A 17,920-nucleotide genomic window follows, 5' to 3' on the forward strand; every position below is an offset into this window, starting at 1 on the left:
TATCATTAGCGTTTTTATATGTATTTATATTTTTTAGAACTGTAAGTTATAAAAGATCTAGTTTCCATTACCTTCATAAAATAAGATTAATCTCCCTAAAAGATCACTGAAATCTACATAACTTATTTTTTAAGCATTATTTTCATCCAGTACTGTTTCCCCCTATTTTTTTACAAAGTTGCGGTGGATGATCCACACGTTTTATGGAAGGAAGCGATAACGGCGAGGACTCATAATTTGTGATTTCAGATGACGATGAGATAGATTCCCCATCATATGAAAAACTTATAGGTCCCCTTTTTGTGTTGTCGGAGGCCAAAAACAAAGACAAGACGTCTGAATTAGCAAACCCATCTTCAGGTATCTGTACCTCAGTACAGGCATACCTCGATAGTACGTACACCTCCGTAATTTTAGTGTACGTACTATCGAAGCGTACGTACTATCGAAGCAAAAAAATACCGAACAAAAACATTTTTTTTTGCCGTTCTATTTATTTGGGAGTGGTGTAATGTTTATAAAACCGCTCGGAAGCCAAAATTTCGATAGAAGGCTCTGTATTCTAAGCAAATTTATATTTGATATGGTGCACAACGGACCAGCATGACTCAGATTTTTCTTGAAATGGTGCCTACAAGCAGCATTGCGCAAAATTATCGTCCTTGTAAATGTGAGGCTATTGTTAATGTTTCGGAACATCCATAAATTACGTGATATTTGTGATGTTTCAAAGATATGTTACACATCATGCATAATTAGCCATGTTACTACAAAATGTGACGATGGGGGGTGGATCACAGCATTTTTACGTGACGTATTTTATGGATTCCACCTATAAATTTTATGTTAATGAAAAGCTTTAAGGTTGTCCTGAACTGTCACCGTTGTTGCGGTTCTGTTGGCTCCATTGACGCTTCCTTACCAAAGCGATTTTAATTTTCTCGTCTGTAGAATCGTTTATGCCTTTCTCGTACAACAATATGTAACGAAAAGGCTATAAACTCCAAAAACGATTTTTTGATAGGAGGCCTAGGCCTAGAGCTCTGGATGTCCGACTTTTATATACTTGATCGGTATCAGCTTGATGAATGTAAGTAGCACTGGTGTTTGTCGATAAAGTATTTAAATCTAAATCATTGGATGTTGATCTACTCACAAACTGCAACTAGCGTGGATCTCTGATCAAAAAGTGCGACGTGGGATAATTTTTGGCAACATGACCACTATTCAACACATTCTCGGCCAAACATAAAGATACTTTTTTCGGAAAATGTGGGTTTGTTTTACTAGAATTTTAATTTGAAATTATTTCAAAATTTTATTTGAAATCTGTTTTGACATTCATAAATATTTTCCTCTGAAAATTCCTTAGGAAATTCATTCAAGAAACTTCTTATTTTCAATTTTCTCCTAGATTTGTTTCAGATATTCTTCTAGGATTTTTTCCTAGAATATCTCCAGGAAATCCATAGGTAAAACCATCAAGATTTTTCGAAGCTCAAACTCAAACCAAGAAATCCATCGCGATTTTTTTTTTTCAAAAATTAATTTAGGAAATTCTTTAGGAAATCCTTTCGTATACTCCTATTCTTCCTGAAAAAGGAACTTCCCGGAGCAGTTCTTGAATGAATTCTCTGCAGAATAATTTGAGAAAATTCTGTGGGAATTCCGAAACGAATTTCCGGATAATTCTTGAAGAACTTTTCGGGGGAACTTTAAAAGACATTTCTGAGGAAGTTCTTCAAGTAACTTCCGGGGAAATTACTGGCGCATTTTTTGGGGAATTCATGGAGGAATTTCTGGAATAAAAATCGAAGAATTTTTGGGGTTATTGCACTGATAATACTGAAGGGCATTTTGGATGATTTTTTATAGAAATTTTAAGCGAAGTACCGTAGAAATTTTGAGAATGGCTGCAGGATCTTCCGGGTGCATCCCTTAAATAATTTCCAGAGGAATTTTTGCAGGTAATCCTGAAAGAGTTTTGACCAGTGGTGGAAACCTGTGAACCTTGTTCACAAAACAAGAAGTAGGCCATGCAAAATACTCGCGAACACTTTTTTTGCCTTTTCTTGCCTACCTACTACTCGCAGAGAAAACAGAAAAGCGAACCCCGAAAAATGTTCGTGGAGGTGGAGCTTCGCGAGTCATTCGGGTTAATATGCAAATTATCATAAACCAACCTCGGAACATGATTCTCACGGATGTTCGAGCAAGAACACATTTGTTCATGGTTTTTGTTTTTATGTTCAGTGAAATTTATACATTTTATTCGAAGTAACCTCAAATACTCGCGATCGTGATTTTAACTCATGAAAAAATACTGCCCTGCTTTTTGTCTTTGCTCTGCCCGTATACGCGAACAAAGCAAGCACTAGAAAAATGCAGGCAGTAGGTTTGCGCGTGTATGGCATTTCTGGTAAATTACACTCTTTTCTTACTTCTTAGCGAGTATTTCCAGCACTGGTTTTGACGAAATTAAATTTTTGTAGCCAGATCAATTTGCAGACGAATTTTGCATGGAATTTCCAAGAGAATTCCCGAAGAATTTCTGAAGTAACTAAGAGAGAATGCCCGGAGGAGTTTACATGGGAATTTCTTAATGATTTTCTGGTGGAAGTTCTGAGAAAGGGGATGTGGACATTTGTAAGAGACTTACTAAGTGCATTTGCTGAAGAAATTACCGAGAACATAATGGAATTTAGAGGGTTTATTTGGAAGGATTAACGGAGAAATATTTGGTTATAATTTAAGATGAATGTTCGGAGGAATTTCGTAAAAAATCGCGGAGAAATTCCTAGAGGAACTTCTGGAGGAATTTCTGAAGGAACTTCCAGAGGAATTCCTGGAGGAACTTTCAGAGAAATATCTGGAAAAACTCCCGTAGGAATTCCCGGAGAAACTTTCGGGAGAATTCCTGGAGGAACATCCAGATAAATTCCGAAAAACTTGTAATACATAAAATTGATTCACGCTGACTCATGCCGCTGCTAATCACCACCACGCCACTGCTACTGGGTGAAAATGATCTATCACGCCTCACCGTCGATCAAATTTCAATCGGCGCACAGGTCTAGATAGAATATCGAGTTAAATCATGTAAGGAATTTTCGACCAAACTACCAAGGTATCCTAGGAAAAACCCTTGGGAGGAACTACTGTTCCAGGATAAACTTCTTCGGAAATCCCAGTAAGACGTCTCAGAGGAAATTTTCGACCAAAAATTTTCCTCATTTTAGTAACGCTGCACAAATTACTTCTCAAGAAAAAAAAATGTGGAACTAAACTTAATGTAAACTTAATTAAACAGTAAAGTATCTTGCCGGAAATTTAATTTTATGAATCACCATTCCCATGATAGAATTAATTTACTCCTCGGGGAAATATTTTCTGGTCTATCAAATGAACTAATGCTTGGGGAAGGGTTCTAGAATTGGAACTAATTTCATTGATAGATAAAATAATTCATAAACATAATAATTGTTCAATTAAGTGGATAGTTAATCTGTTTTCTAAGAAAATCATACCCATAAAATTTCAATGATTGCTGTTAACACTCTTATGCCGATGACATACTCACGCGAGTGCGTGTGCGAACGCGTCCAAGACAAAAGAATTCCTTTGCTGATATTCTACTTTATGAGGGCTTGGACGCGCTCCGCATCACTCAGCTGTTTCAGATGTTCCTTCAATTGTTTAAAATGATAGTATAATATGTGTTACGTAAGACTGGCAAACATTTATGACACGCTGCTTTTTTCAAAGTTTTGCTACTAAATTCGTTATAACCTCACGATGGTCAGTTGTGAAATTATTATTAGGACCGCCGCATGTGCCATGATCAAAGCATATTAATTTTTTTACTAAAACCGTGCAGAAAATTGAACAAAAAAAAAATTTTTTTGTACGTACTATCGAGGTAAAATGTACGTACAATCGAGGGTACGTACTATCGAGGGTACGCACTATCGAGGGTACGTACTATCGAGGTATGCCTGTATCTCCATTCTCCAGTACTAATGAATACTAGTGCAATTGTTAATACCAATGCTAACCAAGAACAAGTGTTTCTTCCTCGCTCCTCTCCCCCGATTGAAGTACACCCGATTCTTGTTTTACACGGGGGATGCGTTCCGTGTAAAAAAAGTTTTCAGTTCGAAATTTGAAAATCCGTGTAAAAAAAGTTTTATGATTTCTCGACAAATCATGCGGAATGGAGCAACTTTGCAAAAAAAATTGTACATACCACCGAATGCGACGGTGCGACACAGAGATCTCACGGCCATTTGCTCAGCTATGCCGGAGCCGCGGTTGATCCTAGGAGATTTCAACTCACACGGTACAGCCTGGGGGGAACTTACCGATGACAACCGCTCTTCCTTGATTTATGACATGAGTGACAACTTCAATATGACATATTTGAATAACGGAGAAGCAACACGCGTAGCACCCTCAGGACTCGAAAGTAGAATTGACCTCTCAATCTGTTTGATTTCACTAACATTGGATTGTACGTGGAAAGTGATTCAGGATCCCCATGGTAGTGATCACTTGCCTATCGAAATCTCAATTACCAATGAACCATCAGATCGATAATGCATTTGACCTCACGAAGCACATTGACTGGGGCAAATGTGCTGAGGCGATGATCGATGGTGAACAATTGGTCGACGTACTTCCTCCGTTGGAAGAATAGAGACACGGCAGGTATTTCCGTCCATCGTCGTAGGTGCTAAAACCAACGAAAGCAACGTTCATTTGCTAGAACTCCACTATAGCAGAACGTTTCTGTTGAGCTTACGATTTGGTAAGGAAGAGTTTGGCAAAAAAAATGTCTCTTTTATTGGTTTTTGGGACTATGACGAAAAGACGGAAATACCTGCCTTAACCATACCTATTTCTCGCCGGTTTGATCCACAACAGCTAGCTTCATTCACAGCGTCGACATATACCGAGTTTCAAAGCGCGTCATCGTCCCCCCTTTCCCCTCTGATGGGATGACGAGTGCACTAGAGTTTATCGAGAAAAATCCAACGCGTTCAAGGATTATAGAAAACGCGGTGCGCGGGATAATTACGACCGATATATTTCTCTTGAACGCAAATTCAAGAGCCTTGTGAATGCTAAGAAACGCGGTTACTGGCGCCCTTTTCGTTAATGGTCTATCGCGGGAAACGTCGATGTCAACTCTTTGGACTGTCGGGAGGAGAATGCGAAACGCGTCGTCGGTTGACGAAGATAGGGAAAGTTCTCCTCGATGGATCTTCGCTTTCGCCAAAAAAGTGTGATGGAATTTAGTTCAACCTGCTTAAAAACCTCCCAGACGTCGCGAAGAGGCGCTTGTTGAACTTATATGATCGACTCCTGGAGAACAACATTGTTCCAGATGGATAGAGACAGGTGAGAGTGATTGCCATAAAAAAGCCGGAGAAATCCGTGTCCGATTATAACTCGTACCGTCCAATCGCGATGTTGTCGTGTATATGGAAACTGTTAGAGAAGATGATCCTCAATCGGCTCCACAGATGGGTTGAATCAAATGGCTTTCTAACAGATACTCAATTTGGATTCCGCAGAGGCAAGGGAACGAACGACTGTCTTGCGTTGCTTACTACAGAAATACAATTGGCCTATTCTCAAAAAGAACAAATGGGTTCAGTTTGCTTGGACATTAAGGGGGCTTTTGACTCAGTTTGCGTTGACGTCCTTTCAGACAATCTCCACGAGTGTGGGCTTTCACCAATATTAAACAATTATTTGTACAACTTGTTGTCTGAGAAACATATGAGCTTTTCTCATGGAAACTCAACAACTTCTAGAATTAGTTACATGGGTCTCCCCCAGGGCTCATGTTTAAGCCCCCTTCTTTATATTTTTTACGTCAGAGGCATCGATGAATGTCTCATGGAAAATTGCTCGTTAAGACAGCTTGCGGATGACGCCGTTGTCTCCTACACAGGAACAGGGGCGGGCGATCTGCAAGGACCATTGCAAGATACTTTAGACAATTTATAAATGTTTTCACTGTAATACTCTGTTATCTACGCTACTTTCAAGAAATGTCTTAAGGTTTCAAGAAATCCTTTTGTACTCCGGGCATAATACTCAAATTATTCAAGATATTCTATGCAGATAATGGTGTCAAGCGGATATCACTAGTTTTCTAACTATCAAGAATCCGTAGGAATTCCCGATGGCTAGAGACCACACAAGTAACTTTTAATCGTCCAAAAACCTTACAGGATTATCAAATCTCGTAAAGGACTTTCAGAAATCTTCATGAATCTTACAGAGTATTTATGTCATTATTTATAGCACTCCAGATTTTGAACTTTTATGAGTTTATATGAATTTCTAAGAGATTTTCGTTAACTTTTTTTTTCTTGCCATAATCATGGGGAGGACAATGCTTCGAGTGTCCCACCCAAGTATTTTCATGCGTAGGACATGTCCTACGATCTCTCCTATTTTGCATGAATAACTATCTAGCATATAATTTCGTCAAATTATTCCACCGAACAAATTGGAGAGCATGCCTTTTAATCTTCCATTCTAATTACCACCCACCGAAATAGCACTCATGCGTCAAGTACAACAGAGCGGTGTGCTACATTTTAATTTGTGCTCCCTTCGACACATCCTCGAAAAATCCACATTGCAATCGAACCAGACACCACTGTAGGCTGAACGCGTGTCAACCAGCTGTGACTGGACACGTGCCGCGGCTGGCTGTCGAACGGAGCTGCACTGTCACATAAATGTCAACTTTATGTTCTTTTGAACAGGAGAACAGCATGCAGCAGTAGTGGAGGCATCGTAGAAGACAATTCTGATTCGCGTGAAGTTGCTGATTGACCCGTTATTAAAATTTTGGAAAAGCACCCACAGATTTTTGTTGTTTTCGGAAAAGTCATTAAAATGTCACGTGCCGGTATAAATATTATGGCTGGATTCACAAGATTTTTTTTAATTCGCTCCAGAGTAGTTGCTTATTTTGATGTTTAACAACTTTCAGTCCAATGCAAAAAATAGCGTTAGCTGGGAGAAGTTGGGTATGGAAGGAAATGCAGAATAGAACCGTTCGTGTACCGCTTTGAATAATTTCCAATCATGACTCATATTTTTAAGCACTGGCGATGAGGTGTCCTTAAATCAATCTTTCAGGAGTTTTCATGATGAGCAGGTTTGGGGTCAGCATTGTAAATGAATTCAGGATCCTTTGGAATGAACTACGCGAATTAAGCTCAAATGATCTTATCTCCCAGGTCTTATCAAAGCGAAATGGTAATTTTCGTCATCAGTAAACAATAAGGGTGAAGCCAGAGTAAACGCGACGAGCGATGCGGCGCGACGCGACTCACGTAAAAGAATAACAATCATTATCAACAGGCTGTCAAATTGCACTGTCGCATCGCACGTCGCGTTTACTCTGGCGGGTACCTAATGCTTTCCAGTAATTTGCGAAGTAATTGTCTTTGCAGCACGTGTACTGCCCACAATCGCATATTTGTCCCATATAAATTCTAGCTAGGATGGAACTGATATGCGATCATAGACAGTATACTCAATGCAATGTAAGACATTAAAAAGTAAGAGTTATCATTCGCTATAATTCTTCGTGGCTTGCAAATTTATCACAGCACTAATGAATGCGAAAGCTTAATGAATGTGATTGACTAAATCGGTGTTTTATTTTCAATTAATTGAAACCATATTAAATATATTCTAAGACATCAGCAAAACGGATCCCACAAAGGTAAGGGCAGCACCAATCAGCTGTGCGTTCTTGCCTGCCAAGGTGGCACTATCGGTAGCATTTCCAGCGTCCGCTGGGGGCGCTGCATCCTGACGGCGACGAACAAAGCGAACATGGCTGCGCAGTCCGAATTTTTCGAACAGTCCGCCATCCGTTTCCTGGGGCAGCTCTCCGCCGCTAACGGCACCGGTGTACATGATTACGGCAATGTCCCCAACGGAATCCGTTCCGGCCGGTTGCAGGGCGAAAGTTTGTACCGTCTGCTTTCCTTGGCCGACCACGTTCAGATCGGTGATTTGATTGATGTTGCTGTTGATCGGGATAGGAGGAAAAAAAATCCGTTAGCATTCCATGGTTTATCCAGGTTTAGTAAAAACAAGATACGTTGGTAGGAAAATAACAACTCACCTCGCTTCAGCGCCTAGGCAACGGGTCAGTGCGATGAACATCTTTCCATTCAGCTGGTAGGCAATGCAGAGGTCCTCGCTCGCCTTGCTTTGGAACTGGATGCTTGGAACGCTGATCGGATCTTCGGCTTCATGGAGAGGGCTTGCAGAAATCAGCTGAACGGTCGCTGCCACGATCAAGGCCAGACAGGTGAGCTTGCAGAAGAGGTTAAGTTTTTCCATCTTGACAGCTTGACAAGTGACACTAGAATGAGGAAAATTCTCCGAAGATGGGAGACAACGGCTCCTGTGATCGGGTTTTAAAAAAAAATAAATTCAGTTCAGTGGGTGGAAGACGCGCTGCTGCGCGTCAGGACATTGCTGCGATGCTCGCCGATGCAAGATGAATCAAAAATAGGTTGATAAATGCCTAAATCTTACTTTAAATGATAAAGCATCGGGGCATTATTGGTAATTCGGTTGGTCAATAATGTTCTAGTTTTGATAGCTGATCATTAAAATTCAGTCCATTTTTTATTAGGTAGACCGATAATTTTTAAAGTTATCCTGAATGAATGAATAACGCGAATTTCTAAAAAAAAACTTTTTTAGTCGTGCATATACTGAAACTCACAAAAATCATAAGTAGAGCTGCAGAAATTAAGAATGACCACAAAATGGTTTGAAAATCATGCACTTTTTCATTAAGTTTGATTGCTCTTGCAAAATAAGGTATCCAAATATTGCACATTGAGGATATTCATTCTGAATACTCCTCTTCTTATAATTCAATATATTTTTTGCACAGTCCAAACACGGAATTAAAAGGTAACTTCAGTCTATAGATATTATATCCACATATGCGTAATTTTTATATTCGTCGCGGGCAGCAGGGACTATGTCCAAGAGCTTGACGATCCCTCCCCAGGCCATCTGCGAGTTGTGGAGCTTGCCTAGGATGTTGTGGGATTTGACAGTGGGCCCTGTTAAAATCCTATTAAAGCTGCATGTATCCGCAAGTAGGCCCCACCAAAGCGACCGTGTGCCGCTCAAAGCGCACAAGCCCAAGTCCTGGTGTCAGGTGGGACACAAAACAAACCTGACACGACGGCCCTCCGACGAGACAGGAGGTAGGAGGAAAACCAATAATTACGAGCAACACAATTATCTTATCACAATTATCTGTGTAAAAAGTGAGTGAGAACTTTTCTTGTAAAAAATGTATTTTGGCCATAATTTGGAAGCCCATAGACCGATTGAGCCAATTTTCAATACGAAACAATGGTACCGTCAACTGGGGGGAAGATGATCATTTTTAAGACAAAACATGCAATAACAATGTGTGTTTACATTTTAAATCGAAACAAATATTTTCAAAACATGTACTCCTATACGTTGCACTAATCAACAACTTTAGTTTTCTGAAATGCGTTCGCATTTATTAAAATAAATTAAATTATCACACATTTTTTGAGTAATCTGGTTTGGGGTGAACTTGATCAAGACAGCTCTACTAAAATCATTATGACCTAGTAGTCAAAATACACTAGGTTATTTGTATGAATGTTGGGTTTACTACGTAAAGAAGTCTACGAAGTCAATATTTGAAACGAAAATAGCGTCATTTATGACTATCTCTCTCTTTCTTCCACAAAATACATTTTCATGATTATAATCGAAAAACTCGGATTTCTACCTAGCGGTAACAATACTTGAACGGAGAATATTGTTGACTACCGTTTCATAAAAAAATTTGGCACTTTTGACTGACACTTCAAATGATCATCTTCACCTCAATGATCATCTTCCCCCCAGTTGACGGTACAAGATTCCGCGTCAAATGCAACTTGTTGCGAGCAAATCGGTTAGGATAAGTGCCTAAAAATGAGTGACATTTTTTCGCGATTTTTCTATTGAAAAATGTATTTTGGCCATAACTTCCGAGCCCATAGTCCGATCCGGCCAATTTTCAACAGGAAACAATGGGATAGGATTGTGCGTCGAATGCAATCTGTTGCGGAAAATCGGTTAGGGATAAGTGCCTGAAAAATGAGTCACATTTTTTGTGAACAGACACACACCCATATACACACACACACATAAACACACAGACATCACCACAGACATTGGGGGCAGCAGGGACAGCAGGGACAGCATGGACCATGTCCAAGGGCTTGACGACCCCTCCCCAGCTGTCTGCGAGTCAGGGAGAACTGCCTAGGGCGTGGTGGGATTTAGCAGTGGGCTCTGCTAAAATCCCTCCCAAAAACCACAAGTGCCCGTAAGCGGACTCTATCAAAGCGACTGTGTGCCGCTTCAAAAGCACAAGCCCAGGGAGTGCCAATTGGCATGTGGAGTGTCCCTACTTCGGTAGGGTAGTGCGTGAGCTGCTTCGGAAGGGAGTGAGTGATCTGTTTGTGCTGAGGCAGGAGTGTCATAGCGCGTCACCGCTATTGTCACCTCGAAGCGCAGCAGAAGTCTGAGTATGGACTGCACATGCTGAGGTAGGAGTCGAGGTATCCCATCGACACCTCGAGGCATTGCAGTGGAGTGTTAGAGTGAGCACCCGAAAAAGGGTCACATGGAGCGAATGGTCTTTGGAGAAGCTGCTTCGGCGGCAGGGTAGCAGTGGGTTGTACCCACACACCTACAGTTCCCAAGCAACACAATTTGTTATCAATAAGTATTAGCATTACATTTATGACTTCTCTGCAAGCTTCAATTTCGTTGCTGGATTCTTATATACATCTTGTTTACAACGAAAAAAGCGCAAGAGGTGGAGTCAATATAAAACATTTCTTTGGTTTCATATGCACTATTTTTGTATCTCAATTATGATTTAACTATAACATAGATGGAAATCGAGCTGTCAACTCTTTCCGATCGGGATTATTTTGAAAATGAAAATATTATGGAGTTAGAATGATACAAGTATTAATATAAATAAATAAGAAATTTCATGTCTAATGACCTCAGTACCGTAAATATATGATGTAATTCTACCGGCGGGTTAGAATTTGTGGTGAAATATTCTATTGTAGCTTTATTTTTTCGGTGCGCCATGTGAAACCGGCGATATTATTGATCAGAATGTTGATAAATAGATCCATTACCGAAAGTGCATCTCCGATTTTCTTAATTCTGATCTCCATTTTCATCGCACACTGACGGTCGAACTTTTTGAAACTTTTGTAAATGAAACATTGATAGGAAAAATATTCTACATAAATAACTTTATGAGAAGGCCAGCACCCCTGTTCCCGTCCGCAATGTTTATTTTGCTGGCGTATTGCAATGGCCTTATTTGATGTTATTCAAGAGAGAGTACATATCCAATTTTTGAATAAAATTCCAAATAGCATGTGCCAAGACTATTAAACCGTTTTGAAAATCCAATTGATTCATTAAAAATTTTGAGTTAATCCAATAGACAAATTTAATTTAACGAAAACTATTTTCTATTCGACATCATTGCAATTCTACTATTATTATGGGATATCCTTTCATGTTTGTCCGGTACTGTTTTAGATCCGTCATAAATATTGCATCCTACAAGAAAAAATGAATGTGTCCCAAAAGCTTGTATATAACACGAATATGACCTTTAATAATAACCCTTAGATTGATTAGTTATAACACAATCGTAAATCGGTTCTGATATAAACCTAAAGTTATAAACAACACTTCTAAGTTGCAACTCAAAACAATAATAAATTAAAATTCAATTTCTGATTTGATGATTGTTGGGACTTTTCGTGATAACAAGTGACGAATATATTACTGGAACGTATAAAATAATGAAGGTAGGACGAAATAATGTCAGCAAGAACACTAACTAAACGAATCATTCCAATCTACAAAATTATCCGTTCCCAATTTGGAACGTCATGCAGATTGTTACATAAGAGTTTCTAACGGCCGCAATTAAAACAATCGTACCCTTTTCTATGAGCAGTTGTAATATTCAAGTTATACATAAGTCACATAAGGAAACATTTAAGAGAGATCACTTTCCTGAACACAAAACTTAGAAGACTTAAGTATAACTGAATCTCAACTAGGTGTAACAGTTGTAACATATATACAATTGAAATAAAACATTTGTATTTATTTTTTTATAAGGAATAAGTTGCAGGTGCTACTTGGGTTGTGCACATGTGGTGCATGGGGAGTGTCCCTGCTTCGGCAGGGTAGCGTGTGGTCTGCTTCGGCAGTGGTGTGATTGATCTGCTCGTGCTGAGGCAGGAGTGTCGTAGCGTAATATCTGTAGGCCCAGGCAGTTACCGCTATTGACACCTCGAGGCATGGCAGCGGAGCGTCCGGGAGAGCATCCAAGTAAGACTCAAATGGAGTGAATGGTGTGCGAGCACCCAAGTCAGTCTCGCGTGGGACGAGTGCCTGTGTGAGCGATAATGAGCGAGTACGCTTAGTACTGCCGTCCCCCCAGAAGTAGTACTGCGAGGTAGTTCCTGGGGGAAACGATGGTGGAGCCCAAGGGAGTTTAGTCGGTATTACCGGTATGGTCGAGTCCGACACTCCAGTACACTTCCGTGTGGTAGTTTGGCAACTACAATGCACGTGTACTGGGTTAGTGTGTAAATGCATTCTCCCTTTAAAAAAAAAAAAAAAAAAAAAACACAGACATCACCTCAATTCGTCGAACTGAGTCGATTGGTATATAACACTATGGGTCTCCGGGCCTCCTATAAAAAGTTCATTTTTGGAGCGAACATATAGCCTTTACGTATACTTTGTATACGAGAAAGGCAAAAATGAATTTTGGCCATAACTTCGAAACCCATAGTCCGATTGTAAAGTTACTCCGATGCGAGTAAATCAGCTAAGAGTAAGTGCCTAAAAAGTGAGTGAGAATTTTTCTTATAAAAAAAATATATTTTGGCCATAATTCCGAAACCCATAGTCCGATTGGGCCAATTTTCAATACGAAACAATGAGACAAGATTCCGCGTCGAATGCAACTTGTTGCGAGACAATCCGTTAAAGATAAGTGCTTGAAAAATGAGTGAGAATTTTGTACGTGTTTCTTATGTAAAAAATGAGTTTTGGCCATAACTTCGAAACCCATAGTCCGATTGGGCCAATTTCCAATACGAAACAATTGGGCAAGATTCTACGTCGAATTAAATTTGTTGCGAGTAAATCAGCTAAGAGTAAGTGCCTAAAAGGTGAGTGAGAATTTTTCTTATAAAAAAATATATTTTGGCTATAATTCCGAATCCCATAGTCCGATTGGGCCAATTTTCAATACGAAACAATGGGACAAGATTCCGCGTCGAATGCAACTTGTTGCGAGCAAATCGGTTAAGCATAAGTGCCTAAAAAATGAGTGAGAATTTTGTACGTGTTTCTCATGTGAAAAAGTGGATTTTGGCCATAACTTCGAAACCCATAGTCCGATCTGTCCAATTTTCAATACGAAACAATGGGACATGATTATGCGTTGAATGAAACTTGTTGCGAGTAAATCAGCTAAGAGTAAGTGTCTAAAAAGTGAGTGAGAATTTTGTTGTAAAAAATATATTTTGGCCATAACTCCAGAAGCCCATAGTCCGATTCGGCCAATTTTCAATACGAAACAATGGGACAAGATTCCGCGTCGAATGCAACTTGTTGCGAGCAAAGCGGTTAATGATAAGTGCCTGAAAAATGAGTGAGGTTATTTTGCGCACACACATACAGACACACATACACACACACATACGCACACACATGCACACACATACACATACACACATACATACACACAAACATCACTTCAATTCGTCGAGCTGAGCCTATGGGTCTCCGGGACTCCTATAAAAAGTTCGTTTTTTGAGCGAACATATAGCCTTTACGTATACTTTGTATACGAGAAAGGCTTCTGCATATCAGAGCGCCGTTGCGCGAGGAGTGCAACATCATCCGTCAATTCGAAGTCATTTAGGTGCTCCATGGTTATAGGCTGCCATAACAGCCCGCGGTTTGGTTCACGGTCAATCGCATCTACCAGAATCTCGTCGATTACGATGAGGAACAGTAACGGTGATAGAATACATCCTTGCCTCACACCAGCTACGACCCGGATAGGATCGGACAGGACCCCATTGTGCATCGGACAGGACCCCCTTGCGTCTCAGGGCGCCCCACATATTCTCGTGATTGAGACGGTCGAAAGCTTTTTCGTAGTCAATGAATACCAAGTAAAGGTACTCTTGGAATTCGTTGACCTGCTCCAGAATGATGCGGAGCGTGACAATATGGTCCACACAGGATCTTCCGGCACGGAATCCGGCTTGCTGCCGCCGGAGAGTCGTATCGATCTTCTCCTGAATCCGGGCTAGGATAATTTTGCACAGAACTTTGAGAACGGTACACAGCAACATAATGCCTCGCCAGTTATCGCATACAGTCAGGTCACCCTTTCTGGGCACCTTCACTAAGATGGATGCAAGGTAATCCAGTCGACCGGGAAAGTTGCGGTGTCCCAGATATTACGAAATAAACGATGCAGTAGTTGAGCGGATGTCATGGGGTCAGCTTTGAGCATCTCGGCTGATATGCGGTCGACCCCTGGGGCTTTATTCGATTTCATGCTTTGGATGGCTGTTTGAAACTCTAGCAGTGATGGAGCTTCGGTATTGACGCGTGTTATACGTCGGATCCTAGGTAGATCATGCCGAGGTGGTGATGGCCTGGCTGGCACTTAAAAAAGTTGTTCGAAGTGCTGGAGCCAGCGTTTCAGCTGCACTATGGGGAATTAGGTGGCCGAAAATAAAAAAAATCGACTTTCTCTGATTCGTAATTCAAGTTGACCTACTAAATGCTAATGCTTTGGAGCATTAAACCCCAGCATATCAGCACTCTAAGCCATATGGTTATCAAGATATAGGCATTAGAGCCAGACACTTTTTAGTTCTTGAAAAATCAATGCATTATTCAACTGTCAATATCTTCGGCTACAGTAGCTCTTTTCCAACTCTTTAAAAAGTTTCTGAAAGCTTGTTTCATGGACTTGTTATGGGAAAATAGGTAGTGAAACATCCGAAAATGACCCGAAGAAAAAAATTTTTTTTTTCATACAAAAAGTTCCATACAAAAAAAGTTTCTCAAAGTTTCGCTTAGCGACTACCACTACGACTTTCTTTGGACCTCCCAGAAGGCATTAAAACAAATTCCAGCTGCTTATGGCTGCAAATCTGCGATTCCGATCACTTTTTCGAAAAAAAGTCATTAATTTTGAAACATTAAATGTAATTATTCTCATAATACACGGCAGACTGTGATGGGCTGGATACAAATCCCATGCGTATGACAAAAAAGCATCAAGAACAGTTAAAATAGAGATAGTAGATAACACGAAAAGTGTCGTAGGCTTCGTGGTAGGCCGTGTACACGATAGCTTATGCAGCTATATGATACTTCATTTGGCGTAGGCTCACCAAGAGGAGGCAACTCATTATCTATCAAGTATCAAGCAAATAAATATGAAAAAAAAAAACAATATACTCTTGAGGGTTACGAAAATACTCTAGGCTTCATTTGAAATTATTTCATAAAAAGTAAAATTTTGATATTAATTAAAATCCAATATGTGAATACAAGAAGCAAAAATGTCTGTACCTAAGGACATCTTTCGATAATTATTGGTATGTACCTAGGTCCTAGGTGAAATAAATAAACAGAACATTTATGAATGCATAGTGAGCTGTGATTGCGAAGGTAAATCGTGTGAAGTGTTTGTACTTATTATTTGGTGAATCATGAATTATAGGCAACTCATTGAAGTATTTAGAGCTCACGAGGGACGTCAGGTAGATCGCGTTGAAAAAGCTTTGGAATATATCTGCCAAAGCTTCGCTGTGGATAAACAAAAAAAGAGTTAACTCCATTCAAAATTGAAAAATCTGCATTTGAAATTTGAAAAAAAATGGCAGGCCGCATCCCGGTCCAAAACTTACTTTGACTCATATAATGAGGAATGGCTTGACACAGAATTTGAATTAGAAGAATTTTATCATGCTGAGCCAGAGCCAGTGGCTTCAACATCTCGTGGAAGGCCATCAAACAATTTTGAGGATTTAAGTGAGCGTACGAAGCGCAGAAGAATTAATGACGAGCTAATGGATCCAAGAGAGGATACCATAGAAAAAGCGCTACTGGGAGCAAGAAGAACTGCCTACAACAGAAGTGATACGAGTATGGTGAAAGTGATAGGCCATATTTTAAAAAACCGAGATCACGCTTCCAGAATGTACACTACTCTAAGTGATTCTCATGGAATGATGTCCGATGAAGAAACTTTTGAATATTTTCTCGATTGTGATATGAGTCATGACGTTTTCATTCGTGCTATGAACTCGTCGGATCCTTTGATAAGCTCCCTCAACTTAGGTAAGCGACTTCAAAATAAATCTAATCTGGAATATCCAGAAGATGCTCAAAGTTTTTTAGTGACTGAAACTTCTTGCAATACAACAGATTCGAGTACAGAAAAATATACCATAGCAGATATTTTAATCGATCTTGAAGAAATAAATGATGATTTTGTTGAGGATGTTCATGTACATAATGAATAAATAAATGTTGTTGCAGTATACTTATATATCTTGAAGCTTTTATTGCATGGAGTTCGTTTAGCTTTAATAGAGCTTTATATTGTATTCCCTTTACTTGTTTTACGGGTTAAGAGCCTGAACCAATCTGAAAAATCCTACAAAGACAACCTGTTACGTATGTAGATGCAATGGCCTGTATTTGACGGAGTCCTTGTGCAACTTAGAACATCTGTACAACTCAATTCACATAAAAACAGTATACAATTTTCTAGTTTGAACTCTACAGGTCTGCGCTGCAATAAAATACACATCTATAGACTGCTGTGTACATGAGACATTCGTAGATAAAAGGGATATATTCCATAGAGATCAAAGGTCTGTATTCCAGGGAGTTTGGAGACCTTAGAAGTAATAACGACCTGCAAAACATGTATTTCACATCTTTTAGACAATAATCTACGATATAAGTGTGAAATATTGCAGAAATGAAATGAAAATATTTTCGGCCACCTACTTGTATGGAGCCGCCCCATAGTGAGCTGGTCAGTTGGGTCGGTCAATAACTGATCATGCGCATCTTTCACAGACATCGTTGCATTCATCTTCGACCCGCTTAAGCGTCGTGAGATATCGTAGAGGAGGCGAATGTCCCCGGTTGCGGCGGCTCTCTCTCCTTCGTCGGCCAGAGAGTCTGCCCACGCTTCTAACACCGTGTCATAAATTGAACCCAGTCACGGTCTTTAAGACGCGCACCTAGCTGCCAGGCTAAAGAAAGCATAATGCATTGTTGGACGAATTAATGAAGAAATCCGTCGAGAAACTCAAGGAGGAATTCCTGAGGAAATCATAAGGTAATTTTTGAATACATTCATGGAGAAACGCTAGGTGGAACTTCTGAAGTAGATCCTAAAGAAATTAATAAGGAGTTCTTGTATTGGAGAAACATCTGGAGGAATTCTCAGAGAAATTATGTGAAGAGAACTCCTGGAATAATTATCCGAAATTTCCAAAAGAAGTTCTCCAACATTTTCGAAAGAACTTCTGGAGGAATTAACTAGATCATCAGGCTCATCATATAAAAAAATTAGAAAATATTTTTTTTATTTCTCAGAAAGAATTTCTCAGAATTTCTCATGTTATGTTCTACAAAGTTGTAGCGCAGCTTATTCCAATCAATTTTGCTTAAGAAACTTTTTCTGTAGCTCTTGAGTTGGTTGATTTAG

General features: G+C 39.8%; 1 protein-coding gene across 1 annotated transcript; it reads right to left on the reverse strand.

The window, feature by feature from the left end:
* Nucleotides 1-7,663: 7,663 nt before the first annotated feature.
* Nucleotides 7,664-8,463, reverse strand: LOC134209877 (uncharacterized; the record flags this gene model as incomplete). Its single annotated transcript, XM_062685898.1, has 2 exons — nucleotides 7,664-8,065; nucleotides 8,165-8,463. Coding segments are annotated over 2 exons (639 nt in total), but the record flags the coding sequence as incomplete, so codon positions are not given.
* Between the last annotated feature and the right edge of the window lie 9,457 nt (nucleotides 8,464-17,920).

The sequence above is a fragment of the Armigeres subalbatus genome, chromosome 2 (genome assembly GCF_024139115.2).
Source record: "Armigeres subalbatus isolate Guangzhou_Male chromosome 2, GZ_Asu_2, whole genome shotgun sequence".
In the NCBI taxonomy this organism is placed as follows: Eukaryota; Metazoa; Arthropoda; class Insecta; order Diptera; family Culicidae; genus Armigeres; species Armigeres subalbatus.